At 47.6% G+C, this 19,545-nt stretch overlaps 1 protein-coding gene across 3 annotated transcripts; it reads right to left on the bottom strand.

The window, feature by feature from the left end:
• Positions 1-299: 299 nt before the first annotated feature.
• On the bottom strand, positions 300-8,118 carry ZWINT (ZW10 interacting kinetochore protein). Of its 3 annotated transcripts, none has more exons than XM_073541296.1 (9): positions 7,890-8,118; positions 4,821-4,920; positions 3,955-4,072; positions 3,582-3,748; positions 3,175-3,320; positions 2,355-2,514; positions 1,685-1,824; positions 1,138-1,246; positions 300-1,052 (listed from the first exon to the last, which is right to left on the bottom strand). In XM_073541296.1, the coding sequence occupies exons 1-9, from the start codon at positions 7,907-7,909 to the stop codon at positions 978-980; spliced, it is 1,035 nt and encodes a 344-aa protein (XP_073397397.1). In that variant the 5' UTR covers positions 7,910-8,118; the 3' UTR covers positions 300-977. The 3 variants fall into 3 exon arrangements, with proteins under 3 accessions (XP_073397397.1, XP_073397396.1, XP_073397398.1); XM_073541295.1 differs by having other exon boundaries at positions 1,138-1,297; positions 7,890-8,116; XM_073541297.1 differs by lacking the exon at positions 7,890-8,118 and adding an exon at positions 7,842-7,862 and having other exon boundaries at positions 1,138-1,297.
• Positions 8,119-19,545: the final 11,427 nt, after the last annotated feature.

Genomic DNA, 19,545 nt, shown 5'->3' with positions numbered 1-19,545 from the left:
AGAAAATTGATATATATATATATCCTACCCAGAACAACGTACATCTGAATGAGATCTTACAACACAATTATGGCAGGTCTTTAAACCCATGTGCATCCAGCCTTGTATAAGTCACTACAACTCCACCCGACCCCACAGGTCTATCCTCCTCTACCAATTGTATTTTATTACCCTCTATTAAATTACCATAAGTGTACCAGGGCAGAGCAGGAAGCAGAAGTTATTGACATGCAGCTGCAGAAAGAAGGAGCTTTAACGGCATTCAAAAAAAAAAAAAAATTTGCGTCAGTGATGAAAAATTAAAAAAAAGGAAAATGTTTTATTCTGCTTTTTACATTACATTTTGTATCTGTCTGGAGTTTGTGTCAGACTATGTTACAATATGGTTATCTGTTGTAATAAAAAAATATTTGATTAAAAAAAGTGATGAAAAATTAATAAAGAAATACTGGTGCAGAAATACTGTAAGAAAAATATACATGTAGAACATTAATATACAGCGTAATGCTGTCCCAGCGGAGAACGCTTTCTCTTACGTGAAAAGCAGGCAGATATAAATCCCTCTGTGTATTAATCAGTCTTTACCTTCTTCCTCTTTACAACCTGTAATCCAATTTGTTCCAGATTGCTCCCCACTGCTGGTTTAAGTTCTTTGTGCCAATAACACTCATATAGCTTTATTTTCCCTTCCTTTTTTTGGAGAAAGGGTTGAAAACCAAAATAAATGAAACTTCACTCATGAAAGTCATATACAATTCTACTGATTAAGGAGATTTCTTGAAGTGATAAATGGAGCAGGAGCATTTAACATTCACTGTAGATCCAGAACTACCACCAAGTAACAATACAAAAAGCAAAGTGCATATCAAGATGATCCGTGTACGGTACGACAGTTCCTACATACAGGACTGGGTTATGAATATTGGCATCAGTACATAACTCCGGGACAGCGTAGATCCTTATGGATGCCTGGGATATCATTGGGTACTGTAGTCAGGATTGCCATGTAGGTATTCAAGCCAGTCAGTGAGTGATGGGTTCACTACAGGGGGCTAAATAGCAGAAAATTTATGTTAACTCCAATTCAAGGATAGTTATTGTGCCCAATACCCAGAGAGAGGGTCTGAAGTTTTGTACCTTGATTTTATCAGCAGTGTCACACGGATCTGCTCCCTTCACAGATAGCAACCAGATGCCTCCGCTCACCGGGTATCCTGGCCCAATTGCCAGCCTGTGTTGCTTGTTCCTGTTTAAAAATAGAAGCTGCCTCTCAGCAGGGTGCCAGTCAATGGCAAACCTAGGAATAGGACAATATACAGTCAAGCAGGTGAGAAAAGCAGACCTCAATAGCATCCCTTTAAAAAAAGGGAACCTGCCACCCTGTTTTCCCCAATATGAAAGGACTTTAAAGGCGATGGCTGTACTATTTCACAAAATTTTAGTAAGCTGTAAGACCCCCCAATCACCTCTTCATAACACAAACACACCTGGTGACAGGTTCCTGTTAAATAGGTAAAATTGCAAAAGTGATAGAGAAAAAAAAAAAAAAGTATTGCCATGACCAATATTAGTTAGATTGACAACGCCACCCACGAGTCAGATATGTATCGTTACCTCTGGTATTGCCATGACCAATATTAGTTAGATTGACAACGCCACCCACGAGTCAGATATGTATCGTTACCTCTGTTGAAGTTCTTTCAGCTCCTCCAGAAGTGTGGCGTGGCTCTGGTACCAACACTGCAACTCCAGGATGATGGCAACAATATGAGATATAGCCCCACGGCGCAGTTCTGGAGGCAGCGTGAGCATGGAGTCTTCTGGCTGCAGAACATTCAGATGTGTCATTACAAAGGTTGTCCAAATGGGAGAATAGAGCTATTGATGTGTTTAAAATCAAAATGCAAAAAGACCACACAAGTTACTGCTATACTGGACTTTGGAAAGAGGTACTGATCTAAAAAGACACCAGCACAGTCATGCTAGCTAGAACCCAACTTGGAATCATGACAGGAACAGTTCTTGGTCAGTATGCGATCAGGGGTGGTTGGCTTCTCATTTCATTAGCTGAACCAGCCCACCTCACTGGTTACATGGCGACACAAAACACTTTCATATCAAACCTAAGGTGGGAGTGCAGCTGCCGCTATTCACAGATCAGGGAGCCTTTTTAATTAAAGTATTTCAGTAAAGTTGTGTAAGTTTTCCTTTTCTGCACATGTAAAGAGATATTTCTAAATCTCTAAAATTAAATAATCATAGCTATAGGTGTAAACGTGCTCTAATAATCCCATCTGTTACTGGTCATTGTGCACCTCCAATACTGACAGCATGGGCAGTGTCGCTCCTCTCACCTGCACCTGAAAGTCTCCCTCAGATGACAAGTGCAGATTAACCCTCAGCGGTGGGATCTCAGTCTTATCAATGACGTGTAAATCTAGAAGAAGCTTGTTCTCACCAACAGACAGCAATGACACTCCGTGCATGCTCAGGAGACCTGCAAGTTTGGAGTCCCTACAAGAGAGTCACAGAAATACATAGGGCAACAAAGGGGGAAGAAAAAGACTAAGCTAATAGGTATGCACATCTCAGTTATTATTGAGACGTGCATAACATTATTAGCTTAGTCTTTTTCTTCCCCCTTTGTTGCTTAATTGTCATAGGCTAGGTATGGCACTCTATTGGTTAATGATGACATGATAGCAGTGCACCCTTTCTTCATCATGGTTCAAGAAATACATAGGGATCACAGTAATATTTTGGGTGCTTCCTGGATTCCATTATTATGGGCAGCTCTGGTTACAAGATGCAAAGAAAACATCCACTGTTATAGACCATGTACACGTCAGGAGAGCAAGGACCAGTCTGAGACTCGTGGCTCTATGTTCGTTCCAAAACAGCAGGGATATGAATCCAGCCCACTACATATTAGTAAGACTGTGTGATTTTCAGACAGGCCAGGGGGCCTCCTGACATGAAGACAACAGCTTCAAATATGCCCATGAGGCTGCTAGGAGATGCGGAGCTGGTCTGGAAGTCATTGGCGAACCTGGACATGTGAATACAACTTTAGAGCGACAAGAGGGGAAAAAAAAAAAAAAAAAAAAAATCATATTGTATTAGTCAAAATATAGTGGACAACCCCTAGAAGTGGTGCTACACACTACACATCACCTGTTCACAGTCCGGATCCAGCAATCCACTGACTGCTCCAGCTTCTGCACCTCATCCTTCAGCTGCACTATCTGAATCTGACATTTCTGCACCACCAGCTGCTGCTCTTGGAAAACTTCCTGCAGATGCTGCTGCCTTTCCCTGGCCTGGAAGGCAAAAATAGATCAGTGGAAGAAAGCCAATGGAAAGGGTATTTAATTTTTTTTTGTCACACTCTTGTATGGGGACAGGTATATAGGAATAACCGGAGTATGAACATGCAAGGCTGAGGAAGGGCATATAATGAACATGGCAAGAGATCGCTCCTTACATGTGATCACCCACCACTAGAACATCTCTAGTGTTTAACAGGTGCCTTACCCTCACTCCAAGCCTGGCACGTACCTGTACAGGTACCTTACCCTCACCTGAGCCTGGTACCTTTCCATCGTTTCCTCCAACTGAGTCTTCTTCTCCTGTATGAGCTGAATCTTCTCCAGGAGCTGTGGGATAAGCTCTTCCACTTCATTCACTTTCTCCTGATATTCAGATCTGAGGGATTTCCACTTCTTTTTAACCTCTTCTACCTCTATATCTGATGGTGAAAATTCTGCCAGTTAGTCTGCACCATTAAAAGGATTTCTCAGTGTATATACCCTGTGCAAAGGTTGCAACATGACACAGTGGCATACATTGCCAATAAGCCACCATCATAAAAAGAAAAGGATATATCAGAGAAGAATTAAACAATTAGAAAAAGTCACCATTTGGGACCCCTAAACACAACGTGTCGGCACTCACTCAGTAGCTCGGGGCTCATCTCCTCCCAGTTGGCAGTGTCCGCTTCTTGGAGCAATTCTAGGAGGAAGCGCAGCACTTGCAGCTGACTGCACAACATCTTCTGCTTCCTGCGTCTTTCCTGAAAAAAAGAAATGTATTCCTTGGTGGCCGCTGAAGATATTAGGTGATCACGCATTATTATATGCCATTATATGACGGGGAGGATATTGTGATGGATACCAGAAGTCCAACCTATGAGCTAGAGGATCATAATCCCATAGCCGACAGCTCGATGTGCGAACTCACACATAATCCAGTCTAGACAAATACTATAACAAACCCTCAGCTATGCGAATTTAAGGGAGACACAAACTGAAGTAATTATGACATGTTCACTGAATTAGTGATAACTACTAGTGATGAGCGAGTATACTCGTTGCTCGGGTCTCCCCGAGCATGCTCAGGTGGTCTCTGAGTATTTTGGCGTGCCCGGAGATTTAGATCTCGTCGTCTCAGCTACATGATTTGCGACTGCTAGACAGCCTGAATACATGTGAGGAATGCCTGTTTGTTAGGGAATTCCCACATGTATTCAGCCTGTCTACAAGTCGCAAATCATGTAGCTGAGAAGACGAAAAATAAATCTCCGAGTACGCCAAAATACTCGGAGATCACCGGAGCATGCTAGGGAAAACCCGTGCAACGAGTATACTCGTTCATCACTAATAACTATTAGATCTGTCGGGGTCCAATCACTGACACTTTGCCCCCCCCCCAAAAAAAAATATATATTTTAAAAACATCAGTTCCCTCCAGCTGCAGCAATGGCTAGGACGGGTGGTTTTGATTCTTTTAAAAACTAGTAACAGAGAAAACTGAAATCTCACCATGGAATAATCCACCAGCACTTTAGCTGGGATCTCTCCATCTCCTTCCTCTTTATGATGTATATCCAGGCACGGGCTGTTCCTGAGGGAATCCAAAAGCCTACAGAGCAGAATTCAGTGAGCTGGTGATATGGTGATAAACTATGCAGAGTTAGTTCACAAATGTGAAAGTTTTTTTATATAACATAAAAAAAACAAAACAGACACCTCTAGATAAATTGTAAGACACATTGTGGTCTCCAGTCCCCGCCCCCATATTTTAAAGAGCCTTTACTCCATATAGTGCACAGTACGTGGCCCCTGCAGAGATCTGTCTGGCCTCCCATCCTACATCTATAGACATTATTATGGGGTTGGCCCCTCTGCAGATATAACAGCTCCCACTCTTCTGGAAAGGATTTCAACAAGATTTTGGGAAGTGCATGTAGGACTTTTTGTCCAGCAGAGCATTTGTGAGGTCAGACCCTGATGTTGGGGGGAGGCTGGCGTCACAATCTCCGTTATAGGATGGGGCTGAGGTCCGGGCTCTGTGCGGCTGCTCATGTTCTTCTACTAAACTCCCCCTCCATGTCCGTATGGTCCTTGTGCACTGGGAACAGAACAGGGTCTTACCCAAACTGTTCCCACAAAGCTCACCCACAAGTGATGGGGAAAAGAAAGGTCATGAACGGACTTGTCACCCCAATTGCTCCTGTTACAGGGCCGCTGGTATCACCGAGCTCTGCACCACCAGCTGTTGTGTCACGTTAGTAAAGGCAGACGGATGTTATATACGGGGGGGGGGGATATCGGATGTTATACACCGGGGTGACAGGAACAAATCCTGATTTCAAAGACTGAAATGTGCATCCCAATACAGTATAGGGAGAAACGTGCCTCATCCCAACAGAGGCCACAAGGAGGCTCTTGGAGACATGCTGGGAGTGCAGTGATATCAGTATATAGGCCACATAAATATAATGGAACGGAGAAGATCCCGGAGACATCTTAGGCTCTGTCTCCCAGATCACAGGTAATCCCCAGACAAGACTGTTATCCTCATACCAGAGCTAAGCCGATTGACCGACCGCTGCCACCACTCAGCCCGGTTAACGCTTTCAGTAATATATATCAGAAAGTGTTTGGTTTTTTTTTAAAGTTAAAACAGATTGCCCAATGAAAAAGAGCTTTGGGTGCCAGTATTAAAAGAGGAGCAGCGCTCTCTGCAGCCCCATAGGAAATGGACAACGAGGGTCTCTACCATTGGGAGTCTTCTGCGGTCAGATGCAAGTAATCAGGTATGGAACAGCGCCCCCCCCCATGATATATAAATATCAGGCGTATAACAGCACCCCCCCAGTGTTCATAATATATAAATATCAGGCGTATAACAGCGCCCCCCCAATGTTCATAATACATAAATATCAGGGGTATAACAGCGCCCCCCAATGTTCATAATACATAAATATCAGGGGTATAACAGCACCCCCCAATGTTCATAATACATAAATATCAGGGGTATAACAGCACCCCCCAATGTTCATAATACATAAATATCAGGGGTATAACAGCGCCCCCCCCAGCGATCATAATACATAAATATCAGGGGTATAACAGCGCCCCCCCAGCGATCATAATACATAAATATCAGGGGTATAACAGCGCCCCCCCAGCGATCATAACACATAAATATCAGGGGTATAACAGCGCCCCCCCCAGCGATCATAATACATAAATATCAGGGGTATAACAGCGCCCCCCCAGCGATCATAATACATAAATATCAGGCGTATAACAGCGCCCCCCCAGTCCCCATGATATATAAATCTCAGGCGTATAACAGCTCCCCCCAGTCCCCATGATATATAAATCTCAGGCGTATAACAGCACCCCCCCAGTCCCCATGATATATAAATCTCAGGCGTATAACAGCACCCCCCCAGTCCCCATGATATATAAATCTCAGGCGTATAACAGCACCCCCCCAGTCCCCATGATATATAAATCTCAGGCGTATAACAGCACCCCCCCAGTCCCCATGATATATAAATCTCAGGCGTATAACAGCACCCCCCCAGTCCCCATGATATATAAATCTCAGGCGTATAACAGCACCCCCCCAGTCCCCATGATATATAAATCTCAGGCGTATAACAGCACCCCCCCAGTCCCCATGATATATAAATCTCAGGCGTATAACAGCACCCCCCCAGTCCCCATGATATATAAATCTCAGGCGTATAACAGCACCCCCCCAGTCCCCATGATATATAAATCTCAGGCGTATAACAGCACCCCCCCAGTCCCCATGATATATAAATCTCAGGCGTATAACAGCACCCCCCCAGTCCCCATGATATATAAATCTCAGGCGTATAACAGCACCCCCCCAGTCCCCATGATATATAAATCTCAGGCGTATAACAGCACCCCCCCAGTCCCCATGATATATAAATCTCAGGCGTATAACAGCACCCCCCCAGTCCCCATGATATATAAATCTCAGGCGTATAACAGCACCCCCCCAGTCCCCATGATATATAAATCTCAGGCGTATAACAGCACCCCCCCAGTCCCCATGATATATAAATCTCAGGCGTATAACAGCGCCCCCCAGTCCCCATGATATATAAATCTCAGGCGTATAACAGCTCCCCCCAGCCCCCATGATATATAAATCTCAGGCGTATAACAGCTCCCCCCAGTCCCCATGATATATAAATCTCAGGCGTATAACAGCTCCCCCCAGTCCCCATGATATATAAATCTCAGGCGTATAACAGCTCCCCCCAGTCCCCATGATATATAAATCTCAGGCGTATAACAGCTCCCCCCAGAATCCATAATATACTGCTCAAAAAAAATAAGGCAAGAGGCTAAAACGTGTTCGGTTTATTTCTTTGAGCAGTATAAATAAATAGAAGGCGTATAACTGCGCCCCCCAGCGTTTATAATACATAAATATCAGGGGTATGACAGCGCCCCCCAGTGCATACACGATATGCCGGCTCCTCTATAATTGAGCAGCCGCTCTTTTATCACCTAGCATGAAGCCTTCACCATTCGCATTTTCACCGGCCCGCCACTCACCGCTGCGCAGCCTCCGCCATCTCGGCATCAAGTTCAACTGTATCCCCGTTTCCCGCTCCAAAACTACTACTGATGTGTCGTTCGTGAACGATCCGATACAAAGAGCCGGCTCCCTGCTGTGAACGAAATGAGCCGGCTCTGCAGGGTGAATGAGCCGGTTTGTTTTTTTTCTGGCGCCTGGAAGCAGTGAATCCTGACTGTGACACATCTGGGGGGAGGAGCAGTCAGGAGAGCAGGAGATGTGGATAAATGCACGTGAGTTAACCCTTCAGTCCCAAATATATCCTGCCAGTTCCTCCATGGCATATATGGTGTGTGACTATGTGTGATAGGAGGGACACAGCACATTGTCATCATCATCATCTGCAATGACCTGTGCGTTACCTTTAGTCCCAAATAAAGATATACTTCACTGTCCCCTCATCCATGGCATATACATACAGTATATAGTGTGTGCAGGAGGAGAGACTCCGCACAGTGTTTGGTATATCATCTTCTCATAGTGTTAGGCCAGGTTCAACGGGATCGTTACATAGCGGCACTAACGCTGTGACGGATGAGTTAACGCACCCACTGGCCGCAGTACTAACGCATCCAAAATCGGCCTGATGCGTTACTTCATGACGCACCCTGAAACGCGGTCTGCAGCATTTGTGGGTGCGTCATGAAGTAACACATCGTGCCGATTTTCGATGCGTTAGTATTGCGGCCAGTGGGGGCGTTAACGCATCCATTACAGCGTTAGTGCCGCTATGTAACGGATCCCGTTGAACGCAGGGCCAGGAGGATTCAGGACAACACTACAGGGAGGAGGATAGACGACGTCAGTTGTTGCCGCTAACGGCTTACACTCACTTGTGAGAGTCGCGTGATTCTCGTGCAAGTCTCACGCATGAAAACCTGGCACTGCCACCAGCACTTGGACCAGAGCGTGTGGTTACATGTACTACTATGCAGTCACCCCCTCCGGTCCCAGTGCCGGCGGCAGTGCCAGGTTTCCATGCGAGAGACTCGCACGAGAATCGTCCGAGTCTCTCACTAGTGAGTATGAGCCCTAAGGGTAGCGTAAGTAATATAAAGTGATTTTAGGCAAAACCTGTGGAGAGATCTCGGTCCAGCCCCAATCATTATATAGGGTTAAGCTGGTGTCACACTTGCATATTTTGCAATCCGTGTGAAATGGCTGCACACAGATTCGTTTTCGTCTTCATTGACTTTCAGTGGTGACGGATGGGACTTGCATGTGCATCCAGATGTCACCGTTTTCCCACAGATCCGCATGTCTGCATATTTTCACAGATGCACAAAAACGCAACTTGTTGTAGTTTTGGGTCATCTGAAAAACACGCAGGCCCAGGGAGACGCACGGATCCGCGGCTACACGTCTGGAATTAACATGGAGCTCTATGGAACACGGATCCAGGACAACATGGATCCATGTGCTTCCGTGTGCAGGGATCCGTTTTGCGGCATTGAGCATGCTCGGAAGCGAGGGATGTGCTGTGTGGGACCAGTCTGCAGACATAATATACTGTAGACTACGTCCGCATGCTGCTCTGTCATACAGTGATCTTTCCTGCCTCACTAGAAGGGCTTGTGCCCTGTGCTATGCTGTGGTAATGATAATAAAATGTATTGGGAGCATGTATGGGGGCTCCTGGTTAGGGGCTGCATGAGTGGGGCTGTGTTCACACTAGTGCAGGGGCGGACATAGACTGTAGTGGGCGCCTGTGCATGAAATTTTTCGGGCCCCCCCGCTTCATAGGGCAACAAAGTTATTTGTTATCTAATATTGAGCCTATGCAGGGCTGAATATAATATCTGTATAGAATACAAGATAACCCCCATAGAATATAATGCAGTCCCCCCATATAGTATAATGCAGCCCCTCAATAGACATCCCACTATGTCTGTCTGCTATCTCAGCCTTCTTCTCTGCTCGCTTTCTCCAAACTGAACATGGACAAAACAGAATTCATCATCTTTCCCCCATCTCACTCTACCCCTCCACCAGAGCTATCCATCAATGTCAACGGCTGCTCTCTTTCCCCAGTCCCGCATGCCCGGTGCCTTGGGGTGATCCTCGACTCTGCGCTCTCTTTCAAACCACATATCCAAGCCCTCGCCTCCTCCTGCCGCCTCAAACTCAAAAATATTTCCTGGATCCGCTCATTCCTCAACCACAAAACCACAAAAACACTAGTGCACGCTCTTATCATCTCCCGCCTCGACTACTGCAACCTCCTACTCTCTGGCCTCCCCTCTAGCACTCTAGCACCGCTCCAGTCCATCCTACACTCTGCTGCCCGACTAATACACCTGTCTCCCCGCTATTCCCCAGCCTCCCCCCTATGCCAGGCCCTTCACTGGCATCCTATTGCCCAGAGGATCCAATTCAAAACCCTAACCATGACATATAAAGTCATCCAGAACCTGTCTCCTCCATACATCTGTGACATGGTCTCTAGGTACCTACCCGCACGCAACCTTCAATCGTCCCAAGATCTCCTTCTCTACTCCCCCCTTATCTCTTCTTCCTACAACCGCATACAAGACTTCTCCCGTGCTTCCCCCATACTCTGGAACTCCCTACCGCAACACATCAGACTCTCACCATCAACGGAAACCTTCAAGAAGAACCTGAAGACCCACCTGTTCCGACAAGCCTACAGCCTGCAATGATCCTCGGTCTACTGAACCACCGCACGACCTGTTCTACCCTCTCCCACTGTATCCTCACCCATCCCTGTAGACTGTGAGCCCTCGCGGGCAGGGTCCTCTCTCCTTATGTACTTGTGTGTCCCTTGTCCCTTGTCTTTACACTTGTATATTACTCTTGTATATATTACACTTGTCTATCTTTCTCCTTTTCACATGTAAAGCACCATGGAATAAATGGCGCTATATAAATGCATAATAATATATGGCAACCCCCTCATAGGATATAATGCAGCCCCTTATATAGTATAATGTAGCCCCTCCATAGAATATAATGCAGCCCCCATAGAATATAATAAATATAATACAGCCCCCCTATAGAATATAATGTAGCCCCAAATAGAATATAATACAGCCCACCTCCCCATAGAATATAATGAAGCCCCCCCATATTATATAACACAGCCTCCCCTTATAGAATATAACGTAAAATGTACCCCCCATGGTATAAAACACATACATACGCATAGTGTATAGCCCAGCAACACATGGTATACAACCCACCATGGTATATAGCCCACCATGGTATAATACAGCCCAGCATTGTATATGGCCCCCCCAGAATGGTATAATACAGCCCAGCATAGTATATAGCCACCCCAGCAAGGTAAAATACATCCCAGCATGGTATATAGCCCCCCTAGCATGGTACAATACAGCCCAGCATGGTATATAGCCACCCCAGCAAGGTATAATACAGCCCAGCATGGTATTTAGCCCCCCCAGCATGGTACAATACAGCCCAGCAAGGTATAGTACAGCCCAGCATGGTATATCGCCCCCCCCAGCATGGTACAATACAGCCCACCATGGTATATAGACCCCCAGCATGGTATAATACAGCCCAGCATGGTATATAGCCCCCCAGCATGGTATAATACAGCCCAGCATGGTATATAGCCCCCAGCATGGTATAATACAGCCCAGCATGGTATATAGCCCCCCCAGCATGGAATAATACAGCCTAGCATGGTATATAGCCCCACAACATGGTAAAATACAGCCCAGCATGGTATATAGCCCCCCCAGCATAGTATGATACAGCCCAGCATGGTATAATACAGCCCAGCATGGTATGTAGCCCCCCAGCATGGTATAATACAGCCCAGCATGGTATAATACAGCCCAGCATGGTATATAGCCCCCCAGCATGGTATAATACAGCCCAGCATGGTATATAGCCCCCCAGCATGGTATAATACAGCCCAGCATGGTATGATACAGCCCAGCATGGTATATAGCCCCCCCAGCATGGTATAATACAGCCCAGCATGGTATATAGCCCCCCCAGCATGGTATAATACAGCCCAGAATGGTATATATAGCCCCCACAGCATGATATAATACAGCCCAGCAGGTATATAGCCCCCCCAGCATGGTATAATACAGCCCAGCATGGTATATAGCCCCCCAGCATGGTATAATACAGCCCAGCATGGTATATAGCCCCCCCAGCATGGTATAATACAGCCTAGCATGGTACATAGCCCCCCAGCATGGTATAATACAGCCCAGCATGGTATATAGCCCCCCCAGCATGGTATAATACAGCCCAGCATGGTATGTAGCTCCCCAGCATGGTATAATACAGCCCAGCATGGTATATAGCCCCCCCAGCATGGTATAATACAGCCCAGCATGGTATATAGCCCCCCAGCATGGTATAATACAGCCCAGCATGGTATATAGCCCCCCAGCATGGTATAATACAGCCCAGCATGGTATATAGCCCCCCAGCATGGTATAATACAGCCCAGCATGGTATATAGCCCCCCAGCATGGTATAATACAGCCCAGCATGGTATATAGCCCCCCCAGCATGGTATAATACATCCCAGCATGGTATGATACAGCCCAGCATGGTATATAGCCCCCCCGGCATGGTATAATACAGCCCAGCATGGTATATAACCCCCCCAGCATGGTATAATACAGCCCAGCATGGTATATAGCCCCGCAGCATGGTATAATACAGCCCAGCATGGTATATAGCCCCCCCAGCATGGTATAATACAGCCCAGCATGGTATATAGCCCCCCAGCATGGTATAATACAGCCCAGCATGGTATATAGCCCCCCCAGCATGGTATAATACAGCTTAGCATGGTACATAGCCCCCCAGCATGGTATAATACAGCCCAGCATGGTATATAGCCCCCCCAGCATGGTATAATACAGCCCAGCATGGTATGTAGCTCCCCAGCATGGTATAATACAGCCCAGCATGGTATATAGCCCCCCCAGCATGGTATAATACAGCCCAGCATGGTATATAGCCCCCCAGCATGGTATAATACAGCCCAGCATGGTATATAGCCCCCCAGCATGGTATAATACAGCCCAGCATGGTATATAGCCCCCAACATGGTATAATACAGCCCAGCATGGTATATAGCCCACCAGCATGGTATAATACAGCCCAGCATGGTATATAGCCCCCCAGCACGGTATAATACAGCCCAGCATGGTATATAGCCCCCCAGCATGGTATAATACAGCCCAGCATGGTATATAGCCCCCCAGCATGGTATAATATAGCCCAGCATGGTATATAGCCCCCCAGCATGGTATAATACAGCCCAGCATGGTACATAGCCCCCCAGCATGGTATAATACAGCCCAGCATGGTATATAGCCCCCCCAGCATGGTATAATACAGCCCAGCATGGTATATAGCCCCCCAGCATGGTATAATACAGCCCAGCATGGTATATAGCCCCCCCAGCATGGTATAATACAGCCCAGCATGGTATATAGCCCGCCCAGCATGGTATAATACAGCCCAGCATGGTATATAACCCCCCCAGCATGGTATAATACAGCCCAGCATGGTATATAGCCTCCCAGCATGGTATAATACAGCCCAGCATGGTATATAGCCCCCCAGCATGGTATAATACAGCCCAGCATGGTATATAGCCCCCAGCATGGTATAATACAGCCCAGCATGGTATATAGCCCAACAGCATGGTATAATACAGCCCAGCATGGTATATAGCCCACCAGCATGGTATAATACAGCCCAGCATGGTATATAGCCCACCAGCATGGTATAATACAGCCCAGCATGGTATATAGCCCCCCAGCACGGTATAATACAGCCCAGCATGGTATATAGCCCCCCAGCATGGTATAATACAGCCCAGCATGGTATATAGCCCCCCAGCATGGTATAATATAGCCCAGCATGGTATATAGCCCCCCAGCATGGTATAATACAGCCCAGCATGGTATATACCCCCCCAGCATGGTATGATACAGCCCAGCATGGTATATAGCCCCCCCCCAGCATGGTATAATACAACCCAGCATGGTATATAGCCCCCCGGCATGGTATAATACAGCCCAGCATGGTATATAGCCCCCCCCAGCATGGTATGATACAGCCCAGCATGGTATATAGCCCCCCCCAGCATGGTATGATACAGCCCAGCATGGTATATAGCCCCCCAGCATGGTATAATACAGCCCAGCATGGTATATAGCCCCCCCAGCATGGTATAATACAGCCCAGCATGGTATATAGCCCCCCAGCATGGTATAATACAGCCCAGCATGGTATATAGCCCCCCCAGCATGGTATGATACAGCCCAGCATGGTATATAGCCCCCCCAGCATGGTATGATACAGCCCAGCATGGTATATAGCCCCCCAGCATGGTATAATACAGCCCAGCATGGTATATAGCCCCCCCAGCATGGTATAATACAGCCCAGCATGGTATATAGCCCCCCCCAGCATGGTATAATACAGCCCAGCATGGTATATAGCCCCCCTAGCATGGTATGATACAGCCCAGCATGGTATAATACCGCCCAGCATGGTATATATCCCCCCAGCATGGTATGATATAGCCCAGCATGGTATATAGCCCCCTCCCAGCATGGTATAATACAGCCCAGCATAGTATATAGCCCCCCCAGCATGGTATAATACAGCACAGCATGGTATATAGCCCCCCCAGCATGGTATAATACAGCACAGCTTGGTATATAGCCCCCCAGCATGGTATATAGCCCCCCCAGCATGGTATATAGCTCCCCCAGCATGGTATGATACAGCCCACCATGGTATATAGCCCCCCCAGCATGGTATGATACAGCCCAGCATGGTATATAGCCCCCCCAGCATGGTATAATACTGCCCAGCATGGCATATAGCCCCCCCAGCATGGTATAATACAGCCCAGCATGGTATATAGCCCCCCTAGCATGGTATGATACAGCCCAGCATGGTATATAGCCCCCCAGCATGGTATAATACAGCCCAGCATGGTATATAGCTCCCCCAGCATGGTATAATACAGCCCAGCATGGTATATAGCCCCCCCAGCATGGTATAATACAGCCCAGCATGGTATATAGCCCCCCCAGCATGGTATGATACAGCCCAGCATGGTATATAGCCCCCCCAGCATGGTATAATACAGCCCAGCATGGTATAATACAGCCAGGCATGGTATATAGCCCCCCTAGCATGGTATGATACAGCTCAGCATGGTATATAGCCCCCCCAGCATTGTATAATACAGCCCAGCATGGTATATAGCCCCCCTAGCATTGTATGATACAGCCCAGCATGGTAAATAGCCCCCCAGCATGGTATAATACAGCCCAGCATGGTATATAACCCCCCCAGCATGGTATAATACAGCCCAGCATGGTATATAGCCCCCAGCATGGTATATAGCCCCCCCAGCAAGGTATAATACAGCCCAGCATGGTATATAGCCCCCTCCCAGCATGGTATAATACAGCCCAGCATGGTATATAGCCCCCCCAGCATGGTATAATACAGTCCAGCATGGTATATAGCCCCCCCAGCATGGTATGATACAGCCCACCATGGTATATATCCCCCCCCAGCATGGTATAATACAGCCCAGCATGGTATATAGCCCCCAGCATGGTATAATACAGCCCAGCATGGTATATAGCCCCCCCAGCATGGTATAATACAGCCCAGCATGGTATGTAGCTCCCCAGCATGGTATATAGCCCCCCCAGCATGGTATAATACAGCCCAGAATGGTATATAGCCCCCCAGCATGGTATAATACAGCCCAGCATGGTATATAGCCCCCCTAGCATTGTATGATACAGCCCAGCATGGTAAATAGCCCCCCAGCATGGTATAATACAGCCCAGCATGGTATATAGCCCCCCCAGCATGGTATATAGCCCCCCCAGCATGGTATAATACAGCCCAGCATGGTATATAGCCCCCCAGCATGGTATAATACAGCCCAGCATGGTATAATACAGCCCAGCATGGTATGTAGCTCCCCAGCATGGTATAATACAGCCCAGCATGGTAAATAGCCCCCCAGCATGGTATAATACAGCCCAGCATGGTATATAGCCCCCCCAGCATGGTATATAGCCCCCCCAGCATGGTATAATACAGCCCAGCATTGTATATAGCCCCCCAGCATGGTATAATACAGCCCAGCATGGTATAATACATCCCAGCATGGTATGTAGCTCCCCAGCATGGTATAATACAGCCCAGCATGGTATATAGCCCCCCAGCATGGTATAATACAGCCCAGCATGGTATGTAGCTCCCCAGCATGGTATAATACAGCCCAGCATGGTATATAGCCCCCCAGCATGGTATAATACAGCCCAGCATGGTATATAGCCCCCCAGCATGGTATGATACAGCCCAGCATGGTATATAGCCCCCCCCCCAGCATGGTATAATACAACCCAGCATGGTATATAGCCCCCCCAGCATAGTATGATACAGCCCAGCATGGTATAATACAGCCCAGCATGGTATGTAGCCCCCCAGCATGGTATAATACAGCCCAGCATGGTATAATACAGCCCAGCATGGTATATAGCCCCCCAGCATGGTATAATACAGCCCAGCATGGTATATAGCCCCCCAGCATGGTATAATACAGCCCAGCATGGTATGATACAGCCCAGCATGGTATATAGCCCCCCCAGCATGGTATAATACAGCCCAGCATGGTATATAGCCCCCCCAGCATGGTATAATACAGCCCAGAATGGTATATATAGCCCCCACAGCATGATATAATACAGCCCAGCAGGTATATAGCCCCCCCAGCATGGTATAATACAGCCCAGCATGGTATATAGCCCCCCAGCATGGTATAATACAGCCCAGCATGGTATATAGCCCCCCCAGCATGGTATAATACAGCCTAGCATGGTACATAGCCCCCCAGCATGGTATAATACAGCCCAGCATGGTATATAGCCCCCCCAGCATGGTATAATACAGCCCAGCATGGTATGTAGCTCCCCAGCATGGTATAATACAGCCCAGCATGGTATATAGCCCCCCCAGCATGGTATAATACAGCCCAGCATGGTATATAGCCCCCCAGCATGGTATAATACAGCCCAGCATGGTATATAGCCCCCCAGCATGGTATAATACAGCCCAGCATGGTATATAGCCCCCCAGCATGGTATAATACAGCCCAGCATGGTATATAGCCCCCCAGCATGGTATAATACAGCCCAGCATGGTATATAGCCCCCCCAGCATGGTATAATACATCCCAGCATGGTATGATACAGCCCAGCATGGTATATAGCCCCCCCGGCATGGTATAATACAGCCCAGCATGGTATATAACCCCCCCAGCATGGTATAATACAGCCCAGCATGGTATATAGCCCCGCAGCATGGTATAATACAGCCCAGCATGGTATATAGCCCCCCCAGCATGGTATAATACAGCCCAGCATGGTATATAGCCCCCCAGCATGGTATAATACAGCCCAGCATGGTATATAGCCCCCCCAGCATGGTATAATACAGCTTAGCATGGTACATAGCCCCCCAGCATGGTATAATACAGCCCAGCATGGTATATAGCCCCCCCAGCATGGTATAATACAGCCCAGCATGGTATGTAGCTCCCCAGCATGGTATAATACAGCCCAGCATGGTATATAGCCCCCCCAGCATGGTATAATACAGCCCAGCATGGTATATAGCCCCCCAGCATGGTATAATACAGCCCAGCATGGTATATAGCCCCCCAGCATGGTATAATACAGCCCAGCATGGTATATAGCCCCCAACATGGTATAATACAGCCCAGCATGGTATATAGCCCACCAGCATGGTATAATACAGCCCAGCATGGTATATAGCCCCCCAGCACGGTATAATACAGCCCAGCATGGTATATAGCCCCCCAGCATGGTATAATACAGCCCAGCATGGTATATAGCCCCCCAGCATGGTATAATATAGCCCAGCATGGTATATAGCCCCCCAGCATGGTATAATACAGCCCAGCATGGTACATAGCCCCCCAGCATGGTATAATACAGCCCAGCATGGTATATAGCCCCCCCAGCATGGTATAATACAGCCCAGCATGGTATATAGCCCCCCAGCATGGTATAATACAGCCCAGCATGGTATATAGCCCCCCCAGCATGGTATAATACAGCCCAGCATGGTATATAGCCCGCCCAGCATGGTATAATACAGCCCAGCATGGTATATAACCCCCCCAGCATGGTATAATACAGCCCAGCATGGTATATAGCCTCCCAGCATGGTATAATACAGCCCAGCATGGTATATAGCCCCCCAGCATGGTATAATACAGCCCAGCATGGTATATAGCCCCCAGCATGGTATAATACAGCCCAGCATGGTATATAGCCCAACAGCATGGTATAATACAGCCCAGCATGGTATATAGCCCACCAGCATGGTATAATACAGCCCAGCATGGTATATAGCCCACCAGCATGGTATAATACAGCCCAGCATGGTATATAGCCCCCCAGCACGGTATAATACAGCCCAGCATGGTATATAGCCCCCCAGCATGGTATAATACAGCCCAGCATGGTATATAGCCCCCCAGCATGGTATAATATAGCCCAGCATGGTATATAGCCCCCCAGCATGGTATAATACAGCCCAGCATGGTATATACCCCCCCAGCATGGTATGATACAGCCCAGCATGGTATATAGCCCCCCCCCAGCATGGTATAATACAACCCAGCATGGTATATAGCCCCCCGGCATGGTATAATACAGCCCAGCATGGTATATAGCCCCCCCCAGCATGGTATGATACAGCCCAGCATGGTATATAGCCCCCCCCAGCATGGTATGATACAGCCCAGCATGGTATATAGCCCCCCAGCATGGTATAATACAGCCCAGCATGGTATATAGCCCCCCCAGCATGGTATAATACAGCCCAGCATGGTATATAGCCCCCCAGCATGGTATAATACAGCCCAGCATGGTATATAGCCCCCCCAGCATGGTATGATACAGCCCAGCATGGTATATAGCCCCCCCAGCATGGTATGATACAGCCCAGCATGGTATATAGCCCCCCAGCATGGTATAATACAGCCCAGCATGGTATATAGCCCCCCCAGCATGGTATAATACAGCCCAGCATGGTATATAGCCCCCCCCAGCATGGTATAATACAGCCCAGCATGGTATATAGCCCCCCTAGCATGGTATGATACAGCCCAGCATGGTATAATACCGCCCAGCATGGTATATATCCCCCCAGCATGGTATGATATAGCCCAGCATGGTATATAGCCCCCTCCCAGCATGGTATAATACAGCCCAGCATAGTATATAGCCCCCCCAGCATGGTATAATACAGCACAGCATGGTATATAGCCCCCCCAGCATGGTATAATACAGCACAGCTTGGTATATAGCCCCCCAGCATGGTATATAGCCCCCCCAGCATGGTATATAGCTCCCCCAGCATGGTATGATACAGCCCACCATGGTATATAGCCCCCCCAGCATGGTATGATACAGCCCAGCATGGTATATAGCCCCCCCAGCATGGTATAATACTGCCCAGCATGGCATATAGCCCCCCCAGCATGGTATAATACAGCCCAGCATGGTATATAGCCCCCCTAGCATGGTATGATACAGCCCA

The sequence above is a fragment of the Dendrobates tinctorius genome, unplaced genomic scaffold (genome assembly GCF_039654945.1).
Source record: "Dendrobates tinctorius isolate UK_male_01 unplaced genomic scaffold, ASM3965494v1 ptg000120l, whole genome shotgun sequence".
NCBI classification, from domain to species: domain Eukaryota; kingdom Metazoa; phylum Chordata; class Amphibia; order Anura; family Dendrobatidae; genus Dendrobates; species Dendrobates tinctorius.
This window is presented reverse-complemented; position numbering and strand designations above follow the sequence as displayed.

What these genes read in the sequence shown, in the direction of transcription:
- ZWINT (XM_073541295.1), bottom strand. Translation starts at nt 7,909, where the DNA reads ATGGCGGAGGCTGCGCAGCG. An exon ending in TGCTGGTGGATTATTCCATG is followed by an intron (nt 4,073 to 4,820) that starts GTGAGATTTCAG and finishes TCTTTTTTTCAG; the next exon opens with GAAAGACGCAGGAAGCAGAA. An exon ending in CTGAAAGAACTTCAACAGAG is followed by an intron (nt 1,298 to 1,684) that starts GTAACGATACAT and finishes TCCTATTCCTAG; the next exon opens with GTTTGCCATTGACTGGCACC.